Below are 23,829 nucleotides of genomic sequence, written 5' to 3' on the forward strand. Positions count from 1 at the left end.
TAGAATACGCAGACAGCATCTCAACAATGTATAAAAATGTCTGTCTTCCCTTCAGCGATTCTAGGGTACGTTGGGAAACATCTCAGAAAAGGAATGGAAGTCAACCACTCATAGAATACATTATAGCTCTTATGTTTAAAGCACTCAATAATTCAACTTAAAATCTTTCATCAGTTAAACTTACTTTGTTTAAAACTGTCCAAAATATATTCAGGGCAAGATCGAATTTGTGAGCATTACAATCTAGCCTTACTAGGCCACATGTTTTTAAAGAACACCTAATTAACATCATTTTAAATACAAATTTTAAATACTTGATATACAGTGTTGGTGTCACAATCACTCCTAACCCATTAGCAGCTGTATTTGATGTTGTTCCAGATGAGCTTGAAGTGGAGAATGATAAATTGATTGTAATTGTCTACACCACACTACTAGCTCATAGACTTTTCCTGCTTAACTGGAAGAATACCAACCCAACCACACTACTAGCTCATAGACTTTTCCTGCTTAACTGGAAGAATACCATCCCACTTTTATAACTCTGTGTTCTGTATTATTTTAAATTTGATAAAAAAGAGGATTTGTCTAAAATATTCAGTAAAACTTAATTTAAAAAAGTTACAATAAGCTTTCATTTAGGGGGACAAAGGGTAGTTTCCCTTATTTTTAACTTTGTTTTTATATTTCCCTATGCTCTTGGCTCTCCCCTCTTTCTCTCGGGTGTAGGTTGAATTTTGATATATGGTACACTGAATTCTTTCTTTGTTAGTTTTTAAAGTTATTTGTTGTATATGTTATCAAAAAATTATTTATTTGGTTGAGTACTATGTTGCATAATTGAAATTAAATTATTAATTAAAAATAAAATCCCACAGGTAGGACTGTAACCATAATACTGGTGACTTGCAGCTAGACATGCTACCATCCACGCTTTTCTGCAGTCATTGTCGGTTAGCACTATCATCCTTTCTTTTAAGTACAAAACATTATTATGATTTTCTCCTATTCTTTCTTGATTATATAAACTTTTTAGTGTAGAATTTTTTTTTTTTTTTTTTTTTTCTCCACACACTCAGGAATAATCGGCACACAGCTTGCACCAGTTTCCAAGTGGAGAAAATAGAATATGGCATAGATTGGATGGGGTGAGCCCCAGATGAAGTGTACCGTGCTGGAAGGCAGCATGCTCACAGATATAGCAGATCTAAAAGTGTATGAAAATGCAATAATTAATAGTTATTTTTGATTGAAGCTGATATGTGTCTGATACTGAACTCTGGCAGTAGACCAATTCATTATGGAACTTGACTGTATGAGGTTACATTTAGGTGAGAAAAAAAATTGTGGGGAGTGACAGCATTTGCCATGTTTGATGGCATGGTGCTTTTTTAATCAGTGCTCTTATTTAAACTTTGTGAGCACTGATGAAAATGTCTGGAGAAGTGCACTGATAGGAATTGTAGTCCTCACTTTTACATTTTCACAAGGTTGCAGATAAGATCAAAATCAAACCTGAGACTTTGGGGGTATTGTTTTTCTAGTATGGGTTTTGTTTATCCCCTATATATTTATATTGAAATGTTCTTTCCTATTGGATAACTACTGCCCTTGATTTACCAACCTGACAAATTTCAGCAGTTTTTTTTTTTTTTTTTTTTAGCTAATTAATAAATTTCAAATTTTTTTTTTGTTGGTGAGTATGTGAGTGAGTGAGTGAATCAACTTTGTATTTATATATATATATATATATATATATATATATATATAGCATAACCAATGCAGGCACAAACATATTGACATTTCTATTGTATATATTTTTTAGGTCCTACTGTTGTCCCTCCTCAATATTATGGTGTACCTTGGGGTGTTTATCCAGCAAATCTATTCCAACAACAAGCTGCAGCAGCTGCCAATAACTCCAGTAATCAGCAGGCAACTAACCAAGGACAAAGTCAGCAACAGGTCAGTTTTTCCAGAAAAAGAAAAAAAAAAAATCTTCTCAGGGATATTTTACTAATGTTCCGTTGTGCTTTAGCTTGGGGAAAAGTAATTTATAGCACATTGTTACTTTGTATGATTCTTGTGTGGTGCAGGGATGTTGGGATAGCTGTGTCATAGTTTAGTCATATTGTTGACTAAAATGTTTTTGCTTCTAAAGCAGTGTATAATTGCTTAATTTATGACTATAGTAATGTCCCTTCCTCTGTAACACTATATTCAGAAAGAGAGTATTGATTTCATGTACAATAAACTGTACAAAGTAAATGTTCATTAGACACCATGTATGTAACTGAAAAGGCACAATTATATATCCTGCAGATAAACATTGCAACTAGATAAAGTATCTGTTAAAGGTCTAATGGCACAAGAGTATGGAGTATTTTTTTATGATATATAGAGCAATGATTTTTAACATCTTAAAATATGTAATATGAGGATAGTTGCCGTGGCACATTTACTGAGAATCTTGTGCCTACTGTTTTCAAGTGTATTGTACTTTTTAAATTTTGTTTAATCCTTTGTAAATCCAGATTTATTTGTCTCACTGTTAAGATACTCGCACATCTTTTAGACTTAGTGGACAAAAGAAAATAACTGTTTACATGACTTTTGAAATATTGGTGCAGTGATTTTTTTTTTAGCTAGTGTGACAAAATGAAATGCTGACCAATTTTTCTAGCTACACATCTGTATAACATGAAAGAAATACTATATCTTTTCCAAATACATTTAGTACATTAGCCATTTCAGTGGATTTAATTTACTTCTTTTTTTTTTTGTACTTGCCAATTTAATGTATAACTAATGTTAGAACAGACTTTGCAGCAATGAGGTTTTATATCTGCAAAATTTTTTATTAGAAAGCATCAAAATACAGGTATTCTGTTCCTTGCCCAAAAATTACGATTTTGGTGCTCGGCTGAACAGCCAATTAGATTGCACATTTATGTAACTTGGTATACTTGACAATTGTCACGCTCTTTTAACTGTGGAGATTGAGAAGGGTTACTGGCCTTGTGGGCATATTGGGGGGGTTGGGTGTTGGTAGGGTTAGGGGTGGGCTCTGGAGGTTTGCCGCAGCTAGACTCTCCGTGTTTCTCAAGGTACGGTTTGACTTTGCTGAACACATTGATCAGATTGAGGATTCATTTTTAGTTCGCCCTTCAGCAAAAGCCCTGACTGCTGAACTTCCCTCGTGTTTATGCTACTCAAAAATTTTCCAAACTGTTTCATAAATTTGCCACAATTTTGCCCTATGAACACCTGTACACCAGTCTTTTATAATTTTTGCATTTGAATATGTCTAATTATGAATCCAGAGATTCTTTTTTTTATGAATGTGATCTTTATTTCCTTGACTACAAAATAACAGTCGTCAGTCAGGAAGAGCATATGTATTCATTAGACAACATCACTCGAGGTGAGCCGTTTTTGAAAGTTGTGGGGCATGCTTTCCAGACACCGAGGGTGCTGTTTATGTAACTGAAAGTCCAGAAAGTCAGCACTTTAAACACTGAGGGGGATTTCGTCCCACTGGACTTTGAAGTCTGATGGTGCACTATGAACACCAGGGGGTGCCATTTATGTAACTAAAGCAATTTACTTTGCACAAAAAGTTGTAACATCTTGCTGCCTTTTTTGTCAACATGAAGCAAATAGAAGTTTGCCCATCGAGATCTGCATTCTACAGTCAGTATTATCAGTTGAACATGCTGAAAGGCCATGCTGTGGTCCAATCAATTTTAACAAAATCATATAATTTAACAAATTATTTTTTCAATCCTGGGTACTTTGTTCCATTGGAATTTGACCTCTATTATGTTACTTAATATAGTTAGATATTTTTCATAAACCAAACAGCATTCATTTGAAATAATAACAAGTATATCAAAGGTGGTAGTTTTAAAATTTTATTTTACAATTTTGAATGATCAGTTTAAAAAAATAGTAAATTAATAATGCTTATGTTGTTGTGGTGATGCTGCAGCAGAGAGAGACTGCAGAAAATTTTAGTAAACTGGTTGGCAATGTAGTGTCAAGAAGATAAAATCTTCCTTTTCTTAAAGTGGTATACCAGGACAGCCACACAAATGCTTACTAGAACTTCAAAATTCTCGTTGAATACTAAAATCCTTTGTAAAAGCTACATCTTATAAGAACACTATTATTCAAACTGACACTCTAACTGAAGACATAAAAAGATAAGACTATATTGGTGAATTAGTAAGTGAGAAAACATTCTTGTGCAGTAATTCAGCAGAACTGTGCACTTATAAAATTTAGGTACCCAGACTTCTTATGAACATAACAAGTTGCATGCATGTCCAATCAACATGTGATGCAGCCTCCCTTGAAGTCATACCTGAAAAATAATATTTTGAATGAGGAAAATAATCTGACATCTGAAAGGTCTCATCCAATTTTAATAATGCCTTAAATCAAATAATTTTTGGAGTCGCTTAGGAATGGATGGCTTGGGTCATTACTCTTTGTATATATTAATGACATAGACTCTGTATTCATTATTAAACGTAGATAACACTAATTCTGGAGGGATAGGACAGGAAAGGAAATTCAAACAGATCTACATAATCTTCAGGATTGGGGAAACCTTTAGAAAATGTAGATCAATGTAGAAAAGTACAAAGTGCTACATATAGGCAAAAGAAGTACAAAGTTACACTGATGATGGGGAAGCAATCTGTGAAAAGGACTTAGAGGTTAACTTTGGCACAAGTTTCTCATCTTATAGTATGTAGAAACAGTTAAAAAGGCAAATTATTAGGTTCTGTTGTTAAATATAAATGAAGGTATATTCTTCTTAGAGGGGATAATGCATAGGTGAAACTGAATCAGGAGTATTTTGTGCAGTTTTTGTCTGGAAGCTGTGTGGAGAAGGTCAACCAAATACATTCTAGGAGCTAAGGGTGTGTCATACAATGAGAGGTTCAGAGAATTAATTAAACTTCTAGTACTGAGCCAAATATGCATGCAGACCTAAGCCAGGTGGTCAGATAATGCTGATCCATTTTAATTCTTTCAGTTAAATAATTTGTCACATGCTCAAGGACAATTTACGAGGAAATTTAAGGGAAGGATCATGGAAGCCAGGAAGCTCACCTTTCACATCGGGTCATAGGCATCTAGAACAAACGACCAAGTCAGGTATCTCGAGCAGAGCCCTTGATAACTTTCAAAAAGTATCTCAGTGAGATAATTAGACAACTTTATAATTAGCTAAACTAATGAGCTTAAAGGACTGGATGATCTCTTCTCATTTGTCAACTTCTGATATTTTTTATAAGAATAATTTGTATAAATATTTAAATTGACTTTAAGCTAGTGTGGCACTTCTAGGAATTGGACAATGCAAGGAATTTGAGGCCTATATCATTAACTTAATGCCTTCATTTACACTGAGTACTAAATTTAATGCAGTAAGGTTTACCAGTGTCTTCAAAATTTTAAAATATTTTTATATTTATGGTGATTAGGGCTTAAAATAATGTTGCATAATGTTTAACATGATTCCTAATGTGGCAGTAAACCTTCATACTCTAAACAGCTTTTGTGTATTTAGGTTTTGCGCACTGGTGGAAATCAGAGATCTCTAACTCCTAATCAAAGTCAGCAAAACCAACAGGCTGAATCTTTAGCAGCTGCAAATCCAACCCTTGCCTTCAGCCAAGGACTTGCCACAGGGATTCAAGGTCTGTTTAAAAATGAAAAGTATTCTCAATAATGCATTAGTTTCATATATGTTTCATTCTTTAAATATAAGCACATTTAAAATAGAAGTTTTGATTTAAGTATTCACATATTGTAACATTTGAAGAATATTCAAATTCTTTCTATCAGAAGAAATAGAGGAGTAATGATGTGATCTTAGTTGGAAATTCTATAAAGTGTAGATATGCCACTTCTTACATATCAGATTGTTGGTAGTCAATGAATAGCCACTGTAAATGTGCATGTCTACATATTGCCTGTCCTCCACACTGGAATCTCTACTCCACACACTCTCTGGATTACATAACACTACATAATATTGTACTTTTTTTTATCATAGTTATATATATCTTGTGTATTGCACCTTTTGACTCTGGAGAATGATATTTCGTCCCACTGTGTACTGTAAGTATATTGTTAGGATGACAATAAAGCTCTACTTGACTTGACTTGATATAGTGATAGGCATTCTGAGTTGATTTGGTGGGTTATTATGCTCTGCTAACTTCTGAAGGACCCAGCTCTCAGAAATTGCTGGTTGGAAATAATTTTCATATGTTCCTTTTCAAGAAATATTAGAATATTTGTATCTCTTTAGTACTTTTCTGTTATTTTAATCTTTCATTAAAAAATACAAAGTTATCAAGGAAAAAAATAAGCTCTTTTGAAGCCATTACGCCCATAGCTCAATTTCTCTAGTGTCACAGGTGGTATTCTAGTGGCTAGAAAAATTAGTGCTCTGTCATGGTGATGATGTGTTATCATTGTTGTCTCCTCTTGGAGGAAATGCAAACTGAGGTGCAAAATCTCTGTTATCTTATTTAGTATGATGCAAAAATACAGTACACCATTTTTAAATGATTAATTTATTGATAGAAAATGTTCACCAATACCTATATCACCCATGTTATTAAGTAATTACCCCCTTCATCACTAGACACTTCAAAGTTTGATTGCTGTCAGCCCTTTTGAATCTAAACATTGCTTAAATATAACTTTTCCAGCAGTGTGAAGCTGACAAAAAGGTCTCAATAAAAGCAGCACACCATGGGTCAGTTAAACGAAATTCCCGAAGAGCTGACAAAGAAAGTTAGTGAAGTATATCAGTCGAGGATAGGTTTCAGAGTAATCTCTACAACACTATGACTCCAGCATACCACAGTGAGACCCATCATCTCCAAATGGAGAAATCGTAGCACAATGGTAAGTCAGCCTTTTAGTGACCAGCCTAGAAAAATTACTGTTAGAGCACCTGGTAAACTCATCCAGGAAGTCACAGAACAACCCAGTTGATCATTTAAGGAACTGCTGGCCTTTCTCGGCGCAGTTAATGTCCATGTTATTTATTCTACCATTAGAAAGGCATGCAGCAAAAATGATCCAAAGTACAAGAATAAATCAACCTCTGATATGCTGTTACAAGAAGCATTTGATAGCAGTTGTTGCTGCTGAGGGTAAAACAACAAAGTGTTAGGTTTATTAAGCCATACTTTTTTTTTTTTTTTTTGTAAATAAAAACCTGGTGGTATGCATACATTGCGTTTGGATCAAGTTTGAAATACTATGAAGGTATACAGAGGGCGAGTGTCCTATAGTTACATGCTTTGTTTGTTTGGATTTCTAGTACTTAGCAACTAAAGGAAACTTAATTAGTAATTGCACTTGCTATTTTTGATCTAATTATTAAGTTACTATTACACTAACTGTTAACAGCACCACAACTTAAATAGCAATGGTGGAGTGGTAACATCAGTGTGGAATTATTAAGCAGGCATAGTGTTTTAATAAAAATATTATTTAATAATAATATTAATATTATGGCATTAAGCAATATGGGTGAATGTAGTATGTATCAGAACCAGTTAATGTACAACGTACAGGAACAGATAAAAATATACAAATGTGTACAGCACACGATTGTAGAATCATGTAATATTTACTAGTCGATGACATGAGCAGTTTTTGTGGTCGAGGGGCTGGTACGCTGTACTGGCATGTACTATCACAAAAAAGCCCTGTGTTTAGGGAGCAATTACTTTTTTCACATGAGTTATGAATTTTACACACACACAGCGCAGTAGATTTTTTTTAATATAACCTTTGGCTTAAAATATTAACCTATTCCTTTTTCAATCACAGTGATTTCTATTGCCTGCTATTAATCACAAAGTCATATTTTCAGAATAAAATTATTCTTTTTAATATTCTGTGTCCATGATAGGATATCAAGTTTTGGCCCCTGCAGCCTATTACGATCAAACTGGTGCTTTAGTTGTTGGTCCTGGAGCACGAAGTGGTCTGAGTGGTCCTGTTAGACTAGTGGCTTCTACACCATTAATAATTGGCCCTGCAGCAGCACAAGCTGGTGAGTTATTCTTTTCTTATTTTTTAATTTACTTTTTACTGTATATTGTTGTTGCAAATAAATTATACTAATTGATAACCTAAGCATTATCATTTCCTTGTAAATTACTTGACCCTGTCAGCTTGTGTATATATAGTTTATCTAGTCTTCACGTCTGACCAAAATGCGTTCTTCCTTTTGCCCAGTAGACAGGATATAAGTTTAAGCCCTGGTGCAAAGATTCCTGTACCAAATGTTCTATCCACGTTTATATAGAGTGTATGTGTTCATTTTGATTTTGATAGTGATGCTGTAAAGAAAGATCTTAATATGAAACTGAAATTAAATTGTGTTATTAAAATAAAGAGCTCCATCACTCAACATTCTTGAAGGCTGGTTTTATTCTGACTTTATAAATTCCTGCCGAATTTTTTGCTTCTGTCTTTTATTGGCCAAAGACCATGTCCTTGTTATCTGCCATGGTGGTTAAGCATTTTTGCAGCATTTGTGTGGCACTAGCTTTATTATGAGGTGAGCACCCCACCTAAGCATGAATACTTGGGTTAAAACTATAGTTTTTTTTTTTGTTTTTTTTAAACTGTACAAGTAACAATGAGCTTAAAAGAAAATCATTCAGGTTCAAGTTATTGCTGTTTGAGCAGAACTGAATAGTACAGCTAACTGAATAATGAAATCTATATGAGATATTTTCAATATGTGTTGTAAACATGATAACTGGTAGTTAGTGCAGTACACATGCTGAAAAGTTATCTAAAGAGGGATTCGTGTCATTTAGTGTTTTTTTCTCATTAAGGAAAACTGAATTAAAATAAACTCAAATTAATTTACTTCAGGTCTGAATGGTTTTAGTTATGTTGAAAACTTAAAATACCCTACCATAGGAACAGCAGCAGCATTCTGTTTATTATTAATTTACCTAATTTTGCATTATCCTTTACAGTAGATTTAGGCAAGCAGTACTTTTCTGGGGGTTGGCCATGTACAACAATCGGTTTAACATCCACATTTTGGGTTGCTTAAGCACAGCAAGACCCCATGGCATTAAATATATAAACAAGAAAGTGGAAGCATGTTCTTTATGCTATAATTACATATATACTACTTTAAGTAAAAGTGAAGTGAAAGATGCATATGAAGCCAGACACCCTGGGCTTAAGTTGGCTACTTTAAAAGAACAAAAAGTATTATTTTTCTTAACAAAAAGAAGCATTTTTGCCTTTTTACCAGCAAGTCTGTTTCTCACCCACTGTATTTGACACAGCTGGAAATAAAAGCAGTTTACTGTCCACACTGATACAAGATGCTGATAGGTGCATATGCACACTGCCTTGGCCAAGGTGGGGAAACAGGCTGCATTAATTTTTCCAAATTGAAGGGCGCTATTAGTTTTGGAGATGAAGAGCTCACTAAAATATTTTTCAGCTGCATGGAATGAAAAATCAGAACGTTTAGAGACATTGACCTGTATAATATTTAAAAAAATAATTATTATTAAGCTGACCAGATTTATGGTGAATAAAAACAGGAAACCCTTCTTTACCAGTTACCTCCATTAATAAAAACTTCTGGCTATAACGTTCAAAGTATAATGATTTGTGTCCTATAATAGGCCGTCTAAGCTTATATAAAGTATGATTTATGTCCTATAATTGGCCTTCTAATATATAAAGTTATTTGTGTCATATAATGGTTGTTCTATTTAAACTGTGATGTGCTTGTAAGAGCTGCAGCACAAACTGTTCTACATTATAACACTTTGTACTGCAAGTATGCCTTTGGATATTGAGAGAATATACTGTAGTATATTGGTAAAGGTACGATTGCATTAACACTGGAGTTGATCTTGTTTTAAATTATTTTACATATTTGACGCAGAAGACACATCTTTCATAAGGGATAAAACTTAAAGCTAATTGCACTTTAATATGCAGGCAAACATGTTCATCCTTTTTGTTACATGCCCACTAAACTGAATTCCTACACTTTTTTCCCCCCACAGTAACTCATCTATCCAAAATGGAAAAAATCCACAAGCGGCAATAACAGTTTTTTCAGTGACTTTGACAAAAATTAATTGTAAACATGTGATGGAAAAGGCGAGGGGATGCCTTTTTTATGAGCCTTTTAGTCTTGGCATATATTTGCGGTGCAGTTTGCCCTGTGCTATAAAGTTATACCAGGCCCTTGCAGGCCACCCCGCGGTGCCAGCTATGTTTTATTAGCAACAAATGCAGGAAGATACTGATTGGATATTTGCTTGTTGCAGTGTATGATTTATGGGTTGAAAAAACAAATTCCCAAAGTCCAGGGCAAAAGAAATTTTTCAAAGTATTTGAGATGTCTTATCAGCCTAACTAATAGTATCATTATTATTATTTTATGATTAACTCATCAATTGAATGTGGTTTTGTAGTCACATATGATTTTTCCACAAGAATTTCTTTATACGTTTTGAACAACAAAGCAGCAGCAACATCACTCCTGAGTGCAGGTCTTTTTCTTTCATTGTTCGCTGTTGCCCTGTCACCAGCTGACATTTCTACCAGTTGCTTCTCCAGTGCTTCTTACTTTTGTCTTTTAGTATAATGGTCAAAAAAAATCCACATTGTTGTTTCTCCAATGCTTCTTGCTCTTTGTCTTTTAGTATATTGGTCACAAAAAAGACCTTTGTAACATGGATCAAGGAGAGCAGATAGATCATATATTGACTATAAAAAGGCATCACTTACGTGTTCTGTGACACCCTCTAAGAGGGTTTTTTGCCTTCTACCTCCTGAAGTCTGTCTTGACACACTTGCTAAGAACACGTTTAACTGCTTCAACAGAATGAATCGCATTTACAGTTGTAGGTGAATGCACACTTACATTTTTAGTAAGTTGCTCAAATAGTTTAAGTAGAGTAATCCTGTTTTCCACAATCCCCACGTATGTGCCGTGGGAAGTACAGGAAGCTCATATTCAGCAACAAAGAGTGCACTTCTGATTGACCACATTTTTCAACATGTAAACACGCTGTTTCAATGAGTCTGGACATTTTGCTGTAACATTTTTATTGGGGAGCCTAGCTCTGTTTATATTTTTGTCGACTGCAAACGAGAAGTTGTGAGTGCTTAAAATAAGTGACTGTTTGTCTCTCAGTGACAATGTAGCTGGACATGCTTCTCTGGCTCAATATATCTTTATTCACAGTGAGTTACATAGTGTGAGCATTGCAGCCTAAACCTTTAATGCTGTTTTGTTTTCCATAGCTTTCATCACTTGTGTAGTTATAATGTGACAAATTTCAGTAACACTTTATTTGATGAGTCTCTACCTGGTGACTTCATAACATATGCATAAGCATGAAATGACATTTCAGAAGAAATACTTTATTATTACTTAATAGTTAATATTATGATTGCTCCTTTTTTTTTTTTTAAAAAAAAAAAAAACCTTTTCACTGCACAGCTCTCATTCAGATTTCACCCTAATTTAATGTATGTATAACCAGATCAGAGTGCACCGATTATGGGGGGGCTCCTTGTTTTAATACAGTGTAATGGCATCTGCTTTATAAAACATCTTTATCATCTTGTGAATAATATTGTAAAATTATAAAATAACATACTACTTCTTAAATTATATTTTTGTTATTCAGTAACCCATTCATGTGCTATGAATCTCCTTGTAAACACCCTTCAACTAAACTGCCAAATTTATTCCTCTATTGGACATTTAAAGTAACCTTGAATTAGTCGAAATTAAAGATACAGCAGGAAGACTCATGTCTTTCTATAACTCTACAAGTTGCACATATCTTCAGTTGCTCACGTGTACGTTGTCCATTTTAGGACATCCTCCTCCCTCCGAGAAAACTCCATCCTTCCTACTACCTTCGACAAAATATTCCTCCTCTCTCCTCCCTCCTTCCACCACCGTCCGCTCTCAGTTCTCTGATGTCCGTTTTCCGCCCTCCTATCTCCATCATCCGCCTTCAGCTCTCCGTCAACCCCCACACTCCAACATCATGGCATTTTCGTTAATGAAGTGACGTAATACTCCAGCTCCACCTTCTTCACAAGTTCATTAACCAAATTTTTTGTCAATTATATTTCACAGTAAGAATTTACAGCACAACTCAAACGCGGGAACAAAGGTAAATGACGCTAATTGTTGATTGTCTTTTAATACTGTGTTAGCATACATATTAACACGTGTGCATTTACGGAGTGATTTCTCAGGTTTAAAAGCTCACCTTTTATTAAAAATGAAAACGCAAACTTTTTTCATTCTGAAGGGCACAAGTCACATCGGATTTCAGCTGTTAAACGCACGAAAATTTCAATACACCAGATAAATAAGCGGAAAATATTATCAATTGTATTGTATGCTTATAATAGTATGGGATGGTGTTTTTTGACTCGGCTACAGATGCCGATAGAGACCAGAACTGCTTTGGAAAAATACGAACGCCTTAGGGCCGATCTGGAAGATGGTAGCGCGGCACCTTGATTTAAACGATTTCATGTCTTGGTGGGTTTGCGTAGCTTGTTGTCAATATCTTTACACCTGTTTTTAAGGCTTATTGACTAAAAGGGGCTTTCATGAAAAAAGTTAGGGCTTTCTACAGGATACACCCTCCACAAGTTAAGGAAGTAAAAATAACGGTATATATTTCTGTTTTATTTAAACCTTTTGAGTTTGTATGCGGGGCGGCACGGTGGCGCAGTGAAAAGTGGCAGTTAGGAGACCCGGGTTCGCTTCCCAGCGTGGAGTTTGCATGTTCTCCCCGTGTCTGCCTGGGTTTCCTCCGGGTACTCCGGTTTCCTCCCACAGTCCAAAGACATGCAGGTTAGGCATTGGCGATTCTAAATTGTCCCTGGTGTGTGGGTGTGTGCGCCCTGCGGTGGGCTGGCACCTTGCCCGGGGTTTGTTTCCTGCCTTGCGCCCTGTGTTGGCTGGGATTGGCTCCTGTATTTAGGATATAGCGAGTTGGATAATGGATGGATGGAAGTTTGTATGCATAGCCCCATTTGGCCGTTTTAATTTTTTTTCTTTCTTCAGTAATATTTCAGCAAACCCGGAGCTTGTCAGTTCAAATCCTGGTACTGACACAACTGTGTGACCTTGAAGAAGTCACTTCACCTGCCTATGCTGCAAAAAATAAAAGTAATGTAACGAATTGTTCCTCAGATTTTGCAAGTTGCTAGGATAAAGGCATAAGTCAAATATATAAATATGTATTATACACATAGGAACTATTCATTTATTTTCAGTTACGTCATCTGCAGCAAACCTTTATAAATTAGGGTTTCTCCTTTTTAGATAGTGCAAACTGTTTCTTCTTCACTGAGGTTTTCTCTTGGAGGGCTTTTTTCATTTCATTGAAAATTAAAGCAGCATCTGCCAAAATATGTAGCTTTCTTATTAATTTTTCAACATTGTGTAAAATAACTTCATAAAGTAACATAAAAGATCGAAATACTGGTTATCCTTTTGCACTAAAATTTTACTAAAGAGATACAAAATAGTAAAATGCATATGTTTTTTTTCTTTAGGGAGATTAAATATTACTGAAGAAAGAACAAAAACTAAAATGGCCAAATGTGGCTATGCATATGAACTTAAAATGTTTAAATAAAATAGAAATATATACCTTTATTTTTACTTCCTTAACTTGTGGAGGGTGTATCCTGTAGCAAAGCCCTAACTTTTTTCATGAAAGCCCCTTTTAGTCAATAAGCCTTAAAAACAGGCGTAAAGATACTGACAACAAGCTACGCAAACCCACCAAGACATGGAATCGTTTAAATCAAGGCGCTGCGCTACCTTCTTCCAGATCGGCCCTAAGCATACAATACAACTGATAATATGTTGCGCTTATTTATCTGGTGTACCGAAATTTTCGTGTGTTTAACGGCTGAAATCCGATGTGGTTTGTGCCCTTCAGAATGAAAAAAGTTTGCGTTTAACTTTTTAATAAAAGGTGAGCTTTTAAGCCTGAGAAATCACCCCGTAAATGCACACGTTTTAATGCACACGTGTTAATATGTATGCTTACACAGTATTAAAAGACACTTCACAATTAACGTCATTTGCCTTCGTTCCCTCATTTGAGTCATGCTGTAAATTCTTACTGTGAAATATAATTGACAAATAATTCGGTGAATGAACTTCCGAAAATGCCATGATGGGGGGGCGGGGGGAGTGTGGGGGTTGACGGAGAGCTGAAGGCGGCTCACGGAGATAGGAGGGTGGATGACGGAAAATGGACATCAGAGAACTGAGAGCGGACGGTGGTGGAAGGAGGGAGGAGAGGGGAGGGAGGAGGGGTGACGGGGGATTCCTCGCAGGGAGGAGGAATATTTTGTCGAAGATAGTAGGAAGGATGGAGTTTTCTCGGAGGGAGGAGGATGTCCTAAAATGGACACTGTACACATGTAACAGTCTCATTACTCAGCTTTTGTAAAGGTGTCTTTAAACTTCCTCTTCAGACAAAAAGGAAGTGTTTTAAAATGAGATAAGCAAAAATCTACATATAGTAATTGAGCAGGATAGAGATTTGCAAGATCAATCTTTGATCTTGATATTTGATACCCTGGCCTAATGATGTGCACGTTACTTTTTGAAATGTTAACATGGAACAAAAAGGTTGTGTCATGAAAGCTGCAGAGTGAAAACAGTAGAACTCATTAGCATGCCACACAACTATTTTTACCTCACATTTTTTTTTTTTTTTTTTTACAAACCTGTAGTAAAGCTAATGCCAGTGGCATTATTTCCTAAAAGCTTATGGATATGTGTATCAAGAACATCATACAATACAGGTAATGAGACATCTGCAAAGTATCGCCAGCTTGAAAGAATGTACTGTAGTTCTAAATGGTGCTATATCTGACATAATCCCTTGTCCTCAACTATCTATCTATCTAACAACAAAAATGTTGGGCATCAAGTCTGATCATCAGCATAACTTAAGTAGTTATGCTTTTAACTTTGGCGCTGTTTGTGGAAATATCTTCACATTTTAATGAGGCTAAGACAAGAAAACACGCTAGCGTCTGATTTAACATTCGTTTTGATATCACTAGCAGAAAAAATCGAGAAACAGGAAAGGACAGCTGCTAGGTAAGAACAAGGGGATGATTCTGGTGGTTGCATTTTCATGCCATACAGAGCAATGCAGTTCAGAACAGGTCATCCACCTAAAGCTAAGCATTTTCAGGCCCAGCCAGTACTTGGATGGGAGACCAACCAGCAAAAGCTTGGGTTTTTGCTGGAAAAGGTGTTGGCGAGGACAGCAGGGGGCATTTTTTTTTATTTATGGTCTGAATGTGGATCCTAATACCGCAGTGCAGTGACAATGGTCACTGCTGTAAAAATGACATTGTCTTTCGGATGAGACATAAAACCAAGGTCTTGACTGATTTGGTTATAAATGATCCCTGGCCATTCTTCATAAAGAGTTTGGTATATCGTGATGTCCTGGCTAAACTGTTCTCCATAGCCTAGTCATTCTGGCCCCCTAATTATCCCCTGTCAATAATTAACTATACTTGTCACCCCTTCACCACCTAATAGCTAATGTGTGGTGAGCGTGCTGATACAAAAATAGCTGCCATTGCATCATCCAGATGGGTGCTGCACATTAGTGGTGATTGAAGTGTCTCCACACTCGCTATGTAAAAGCACTTTGAGTAGTGAGAAAAGCTCTGTTTAAATGTCAAGAATTAATATTATTATTATTATTAATGTACATGACTGTTCATTTTGATACATGTTCTTTTGGAAAATATGCATTTTTTCTGAATAACACACTTCAGTCATCAATGATAATATGTATGACATAAAATGCAATGGATTTTACTGGTGTGCTATAGAATATCTGCATTACGCAGCTAAGGGAAAAAATTTTAGTGTCAGTTTTGCAAAATCATATGTAAATCTCTTTTGCTGAACACTACTTTTCACAAAATGCAAAAGATGTATTAACACATGTATCAAATGTATTAATTCCAATTTTTGCTGCTAAAGCTTTCATCACCCACAGTAGTGCATTTATATTCTTATAGATGTCATGGTAGACCCTCAGGAAACCTGTGAAACTTTATCCGGTATCATACAGGGTGGTCCAGGTCTAATTATGCAACTGTTCGACTGACAACCATCTCCCCGCCATTTTGGAATGCAAGGCAGGTGCTGCCATCTATTGGCAAAAAAATGAATTTTAAGTGAAATCTCTATGTGCAGGGCAGGTGCTGTGAATTCTCTATGTAATAAACTTAAGTTATAGCGTAATGAAAATTGCATAATTAGATCTGGACCACCCTATAGATATACTGAACTTTAATTCTGGATGCTGTTTAGTTTCTTCTGATGTGTTTGTTTTTAATTTTTTATTTTTGTAAACAGCTGCAGCATCAGCAACTGGAACAGCAAACACTTTGGCAGGAGCCACCAATGGTCTCTTCCGTCCTGTAAGCTCTCAGCAGCAGCAGCAGCCGCAGCCACCGCCACCACCACAGCCTCATCAACCTAATAGCAATCTACAATCTACTTCCTTCTATGGTAGTGGCTCTCTATCTAATAACTCACACAGTAGCTCATTATTCTCCCATGGCCCTGGACAGCCGGGAAGTACTTCTCTTGGTTTTGGAAATAGTACCTCTCTTGGAGCAACAATTGGTTCTGCTTTAGGAAATTTTGGGTCAACAGGTATATACTATCTCAATGTAAATCACATGTTCCTGTGTTTTAATAATGTATGTATTTCTAATGGACAGTTTCCTTGACAGCTACAAATTCTGCAAGCAACAGTGTCTCTCGCAGGGATTCAGTGTCTGCCAGTTCTGATATGTACAAGAGACCTAGTAGCAGTTTAGCTCCAATTGGACAACCATTTTTCAACAGTATGGGCTTCACCTCCTCCCCAAGTCCAATCGGCATGTCTCTTCCCAATCAAAATCCAGGACACTCATTAACTCCACCACCATCTCTTTCATCTCATGGATCTTCTTCAAGCTTGCATCTTGGTAGGTAATGCATCCTAAAATGATGCACAATACTCATTGTCCATAAAAAATAGTGTTCTTTTCTATTTTTTGATTATAAATCTCTTCAGAGTATCACACAAGCAGACATATGAACATGCTTGCTGGGCTTGGTATTAATTCCTCTTTTTCTTCTATTTAGAGAGAAAACTACAATATTATTTTAAATTTCCCTAAAGTAATAATCAGATATTAATATATCAGAAATAACATCTTATGTCAGGGAAAAAAATGTTTTTTGTCTTGGGCATGGCATGATATTATGAAGCAGACATGTATTGGCTCCTAGAGAACTACAAAGAAGCAAAGCAGTATTGTACTCTATTTCATGCATTTTACTCTTCAGGCAAAACTTATTAAAATGGACATTCACCAAAGGGATTTTCCAGTGTTGGTTTCAAAGTAAATTTCAGTGCCTAACTGGTAAGCCTGGTCACGCACAGATTTCTGTGAGAATTTATTTATATTTCAGCAGGAGATGCTTTCAGTTTAATAGTGGAGGGATTTATCATTTGCTAACAGGATGTAGCTCGTTCAACTATCCTTCTATATAATTTGATAGTATCCGTATGTATGGTGTTCACGCCAATACCTCGACTCAGTACATGTTAGAAGCATGAGTAATGACGGATGGGTATTAACAACGGTCATTGTTTAAATTTTAGCCGATCTCAGATCTAAAATGAGTGACGATCGCAACGTAGCCACAACAGCAGCGGCCGCGGAAAGGATGCGTAGGAAACAAAGTCACATGACTGATGAGGAACGTAGACTTGCTAATGTGACCAGACGTACACAACGTGCACAACAAACGGATGAGCAGCATGCGGCTACAAATGTTACTAACGCTGAAAGAAATCGTGCAAATCGGACACAAAGGACAGATGAAGAACGTGCGTTATAGAATGCTACTAACGCTGAAAGAAATCGTGCCAGCCGTGCACAAGAGACTGAAGAAGCTCGAGCAGCCGCAAATGCAGCACGGGTTGAAAGACATCGAGCAGCCTGTGCCTTGCGGCGTGAAAATGCTCAGTGGAACGGCATTGCCATTGTCGTGTGCAATCACACAGATATTATTGAGGACGAAGCACCACTCTGGCGCATTTGACAGCCTGTGCAAACATTGCAACTCATTCAACTTCACCTGTGAGAACAAGCAAGGTGGAGAATACAATTGCTGCCATAAAGGTCAAGTTCGAATTAACCCTTACAGATACCCTGACAGGTTTAAGAACCTATTGACATATTTAGACCCAAAGCAGCTCCTTTTAAACAGGAAGCGCTTCATTACATTGGCCGAAAAGGTCTATTTTAGGCACAAATCAGTGCCATGATAACAAAATCATTTCAGGGACTTAAAAAAACAAATAATTCTTTGCAGAGAAAGTATTGATTTCACAAACAGAATTTGTAGGCGGATTTGATCAGGCTCCCAGTTGCTAGTACAAATGTAAAATTGTGAAAACAAAGAACAGTTCAATAGACACCACAGAAGGCATTTCTTAAGTTTAGTGAAGAGTACATCATTATTGTTGAACTAGACACAAACTTGTAAAACTGCATAGCTTGGGTTTTGCATGTTTTCTACATTAGCAGTAGTAACTTCCACATTCAGTGTTTTGTTACCCACGAAAAAATCAGCTCAGTGTTCGTTGCTGCAGAAATATAATTTATTTATATACACAACACTAACATTTAATATTTCTATCTAGATATCTTTAGGTTACTTGTTTAATATTTGGAAAGCCTTGTGGGTGGTGTGAATAGAGAGGATTTACCAGTATTTCATAGAGCACATGTGCCATTTTTTAATTATACACATTGACTCCATATGATAGTAAAAGACTTAATTTGAGCCTGTAGTATAATGTGACCTTTTAAATTTTTTTTAATTAAAAGTGTTATATATAGTTAAGAGGAAGGAAAACAAGTATTCTGCACCAGACCTACTTATTGTTATATTAATTAAAGTGTAGTAATTTGTCCTAATTTCTGCTAATTGACATTTAAAGTGATCAGATTTTTCTTTCTTTTTTCCCCCCTAAAGTATTGCCATTTACAATTTTTAACTATAAGGTTAAGACTTCAAGATACAATTATTTTATGTAATGTACTATACAGGCAGTTTAATCATTAAAAAAGGAAAATTAATTAATGAAAGCAATTACATTTAAAAAAAAATCCAAGAAGAATGTAGTGAAGCTTGAAATGTGTATAAAATAAGTGCTCCTTTGTAGTGATATCAATGTGTTTGCTTTATATAATAATGCTTGACCTTTCTCACTAATAATTTGTAATGCTACAGGGTTCTACGTTAAAGATCTCCAGGTTGTGTTGAGGCAATTGCCCACCAGTTCTTGGCCTTTGATTGATTATCAATAGCAACCACTTGAGTGATGCAATGGATCTTTTTTTGCTCTTTATACGTATTCAGCAAATCGGTTTACAACCTGACAATTGTATGGAGGAATGATATTAAATAAGTAAACAGGCGTATAAATAAAAGTACTGTGAAATGTGACAATAAAATAAAATTAAAAAAAACATGAAATGTGAACCTAAATAAATGTGCCACGAAATGTTTTTTGTTGCTTATTTATTTAAACTCAAATTAAAAAACTGAAGTTTAAAACTGTCAGTTTTCCTCATCAAAGCAGAGAGGGTGGGCTGTAGGGAGTGCTGTGTTTTGAATGGTGAATCATCCACAGAATAGACGTACATGCTTTGAGAATCCAATGGCTCATGCTCAAAGTTGTGACTGTGAACATTGACTTTTACATCATAAAAGTAACAGTTTCAAATTCAAGCCCAATTTCATGTTGTTTTCTGTGTCATTGTCATAAATAAATGTAAAAAGAATTAAATACATAAAGAAATAAGATACAAAAAATGTATTTTGACATACAAAAAAAAATATTTCAAGACACATTTAATTAGTTATACTCGCATTTCATGTTATTTATCATCACATTTTACTGTTTTTATTTGTTAATTTATTGATTTATTTTTGTTTGAAATAATCCCCATATGCTAGTGGGTTTTATGATTAAAATAAATTGCAAGATCTACACACATTTACTTCCTGACTTTATGCGGGTCAAAGATTTTAAAAATAGGTGAAGACCAGCAGTCATGCAAGGTTCTGTGAGCTAATTGTGCACGTAATAGCAATGTTTAATGTTTCTGTATTCTAATCGGAGCAATCAGAGTACAAATCCAGTTGGAATATGAATGTAAAAAGCTGAAAAATCTCACTGAACCCACAGCTGCTACAATATTTCCTGTATAGAATTCAATTAAAGCAGCTGCTCTCAACCAGAGTACACTTCAGGGCAGTTGCAAGATGACTGAAAATAATTATAAAATAGCAGCAAATAAATGAAATCGCTGAAAATCTAGATTCAGCAGGGGTGTTAAACTTAGGCCCAGAAGGAATCTGGCCCTGGGATCTTTTTAATGTGGCCCACTTCATCAATATTCAAAACGTTGCATATGGCTATTTTCGGAATGACCTTGTAGTTGTGGATTGTGCTTTAAAAAAACCCACACACAAGCAACTAATATGCTTTTGTTAATAAATTAAAGTTCAAAATCAAGCACCTTTGTCAAGACTGCATCAAAAGAAGAAGAGGGTAAAAATCATGACCTGGGCATGCTCCCTCACATATTCTCATGATACACTGGCTGTCCTAGTAGGAATCACTTTGTTAAAGTGTATTAAGATGTACTAAATGCATTATGGAACTAAAGCAAAAATGTTTAGTGCTACATATTTGAAAAGACAACATATAGTTTGTATCTGAATATAAAGTATGTTACCTGGATTACATTAGGCATTACAATTAATCTCCAGTGGGTGCTGAATGTGTTTGAGGCTTCATTGTGTCTCACTGTAGCTAGACTCTTTGGGATCAGATAGAATTCCCAAAAACACAACAGCAGTTCTGATTTAGTGGTTGCTTGCTTTTATCAGCGCAGGACAGTACATTACAGCTTCTGTAATTAAAATGGGAATGGGCTGCTTGTAATGACCCAACAAGAAAAAGCGAGAGGAAGATGGCATGCCTCACTGCCATAAAGAGCTTCAGTGTTTTAGTATTATGACAAGGGCTTACCTGTCTCTTGCCACATCCCAACCCGACGGTTTGGTCTTTTTTGCTGACTTTATTGACAATGTGGAGAGAAAATGCGTGTGCATTTCCACTCATGTTAAATGTGACTGTCGCTGATGGCAACACTCCAGTGCTAAATCCAGAGGACACTAATGCAGCTTCTGTAATTAACTTATAGGGGACAAATTAATTTGTTAATTAAGTGACTAATTCTCCATTTTATATATTTAGATTTTTTTTATTTTTAGAAATACTCAATCATTTTATGCTTAATTTAAAACTAATACTTAAATCCAGTAATTAGTGAGTGGCTTTTGTTGTTATCAGAAATAGTTGCAGTGACAAATTGTGTATCTTGGTAATTCTGGCCTACTTTTATATTATAATTCGGAAATTCAAATACTAAAAATAATAATGTTTATTTAATGAAAACATTCAGGCTGTTTTTAAAATAGTCTTTTCATTGTGAATTATGCTTTAATAAAAAACAAAAGAAGTTTAATAGCACAAGCAACTAATATGCATTTGTTAATAAATAAAAGTTCAAAATCAAGCGCCTTTATCAAGACTGCAGCAAAGGTAGAAGAGAGTAAATATGACCTGGGCAGGGTCCCTCACATATTCTCATGGTATACTGGGAGACATTGTAGGAATCAAAGTTAAGAATGACTTTGTAAAAGTGCGTGAAAATGGAAGATGCTAATTGCATGGTGTAACTAAAGCAAAGATGTTTAGTACTACATATTTGATAACACATTTAAGGTTATATCACAAAGCAGGATATACTGACTTTATACAACTTTCATCGTTTCACATTTTTTCACTTTTTATTGCTTCTTCAAAATACTGCAGTGTTATTGCAATTTAATTCATTTTATAATGCTTTACTAGTAATAATTTTTTTTTCTTGTATAAAATATACAAGGATGGATATTTTAGAAACTTAATGGACCAAGTAAGGGAAATTCTCCTAACTATTTTAGAAAAAATAATAAGTTCATTTGTCATTTTGAGACACTATAGATAAGTTTGGAAGAGTTTCACACTCTGAATTCTGTAGCATTGCACCTGCAAACATACCTTTCAGAACCGCCATTGCCTAGAGGTGTAATAACCCCCTGTGTACTGGTAGAGTAATTAGACATATTTCCTCAGTCTTATGCAAGCAGTAAGAGCATACTTTCTCAGTTCCATGCAAGAGTGTAAAGAGCAAAAACACTTATATTCAATGAGAAAAGAAAGAGAATAGCAGATGATAAGCCAGAATTTGTTCAGTTTTGTTATTTTGTCAGATTTATTTTACATTAAAATATGTAGAGAATTGTTACATTATGTTTGCTATATAGAATGTGTATATATGGTATGTATAATGAATCTGTTAAAATAAACATTTTACTGTGTTAAAATATTTAAATTGCTAATAATTGTTGCAACCTGTAAGGGATCCATATACTGTAACTGTATCTGGATAAATTATGCTTTTAAGATGGAAGAATGCTGTCAGAAGTAGGGAATCTTTTTCATTTTGTTGAGTTGATAATGAATTACTGAAGCAAACTCTGGTAGTTTAAACTTGTTTAAGCAGTTTATTTTAATTTGCTGATCTACAGTATTTTAGTAAAGCAAGATTATAAATCAGATTGCAGAGTGGAATCTTACTCAGTTCTCCTTATGTAAATGAAGGATGTATTCCATAGAAACTTGCCTTCTGTAAGTCAGATGAACTAATGATTAAGCAAGCTGGATCCATTTTTGAAGGATCAGTGAACAACATGAAAATATCTGTTGTACAGTATACTAGTAATTGAGGTCTGACATTGATGTGCTTTGTATGTTTTTATGACATATTAAGTGATAACACTTCAGATTGAAATGTCGTAAAGTAGCAGGTAAAACAAAGTAAAAAGAATTTAGTTTGGGTAATAAAGGTTTTAAACATTCATTTATGTTGTGGTTTAATTAATAAGATGATGAATAATGGTATATTAATTGCATGTTAATTGCCATTAAAAATTGCAACCATATTTTCAATTTCTGGAACCAATAGCTAATGCCTGATGGCCAAGTCTTCCAAACATGTTTTAAAAGCCTTTCTAATGAGCCTTGTGCTCATTACAATTTAGGAAAAAATAATACTTCTTATTTAGTTCTGGTTTTACATTATATCCTGTCTTTCTTCCTTGCATTTTTAGGAGGTCTGACAAATGGAAGTGGTCGCTATATCTCTGCTGCACCTGGAGCTGAAGCAAAATACCGTAGTGCAAGCAGTACTTCCAGCTTATTTAGCTCCAATAGTCAGCTGTTTCCTCCCTCCAGACTCCGCTACAGTAGGTCAGACATCATGCCTTCTGGACGTAGCAGACTCTTGGAGGATTTCAGAAATAATCGTTTTCCCAACCTTCAGCTCAGAGATCTTATTGGTCATATAGTGGAGTTTTCTCAAGACCAGCATGGATCAAGGTAACAAAACTGCTCATTGATATAGGAAAGTATATTAGTGTAAAGTGCAAAAAAAAAAAAAAAAATTGGCATCACAATGTGGAACTGTGATTCAGGAAGGAGATTTAACTTAACACATTAAGAACATGAT

General features: G+C 35.3%; 1 protein-coding gene across 10 annotated transcripts in view; it reads left to right on the forward strand.

Moving 5' to 3' along the window:
• LOC114648396 (pumilio homolog 2-like) overlaps positions 1 to 23,829 on the forward strand; it is a 195,043-nt gene that overhangs the window by 111,157 nt on the left and 60,057 nt on the right. For all 10 annotated transcript variants that reach the window (XR_007934481.1, XM_028797401.2, XM_051924972.1 and 7 more), the window contains exons 9-14: positions 1,826 to 1,965; positions 5,585 to 5,714; positions 7,955 to 8,098; positions 16,490 to 16,792; positions 16,873 to 17,109; positions 23,432 to 23,699. Coding sequence is in view for 9 of the 10 variants with exons in the window: in XM_028797401.2 (XP_028653234.2) it covers positions 1,826 to 1,965; positions 5,585 to 5,714; positions 7,955 to 8,098; positions 16,490 to 16,792; positions 16,873 to 17,109; positions 23,432 to 23,699 (1,222 nt within the window). In the remaining variant the exon portion in view is untranslated. The remainder of the gene's footprint in view (positions 1 to 1,825; positions 1,966 to 5,584; positions 5,715 to 7,954; positions 8,099 to 16,489; positions 16,793 to 16,872; positions 17,110 to 23,431; positions 23,700 to 23,829) is intronic.

The sequence above is a fragment of the Erpetoichthys calabaricus genome, chromosome 3 (genome assembly GCF_900747795.2).
Source record: "Erpetoichthys calabaricus chromosome 3, fErpCal1.3, whole genome shotgun sequence".
NCBI classification, from domain to species: Eukaryota; Metazoa; Chordata; class Cladistia; order Polypteriformes; family Polypteridae; genus Erpetoichthys; species Erpetoichthys calabaricus.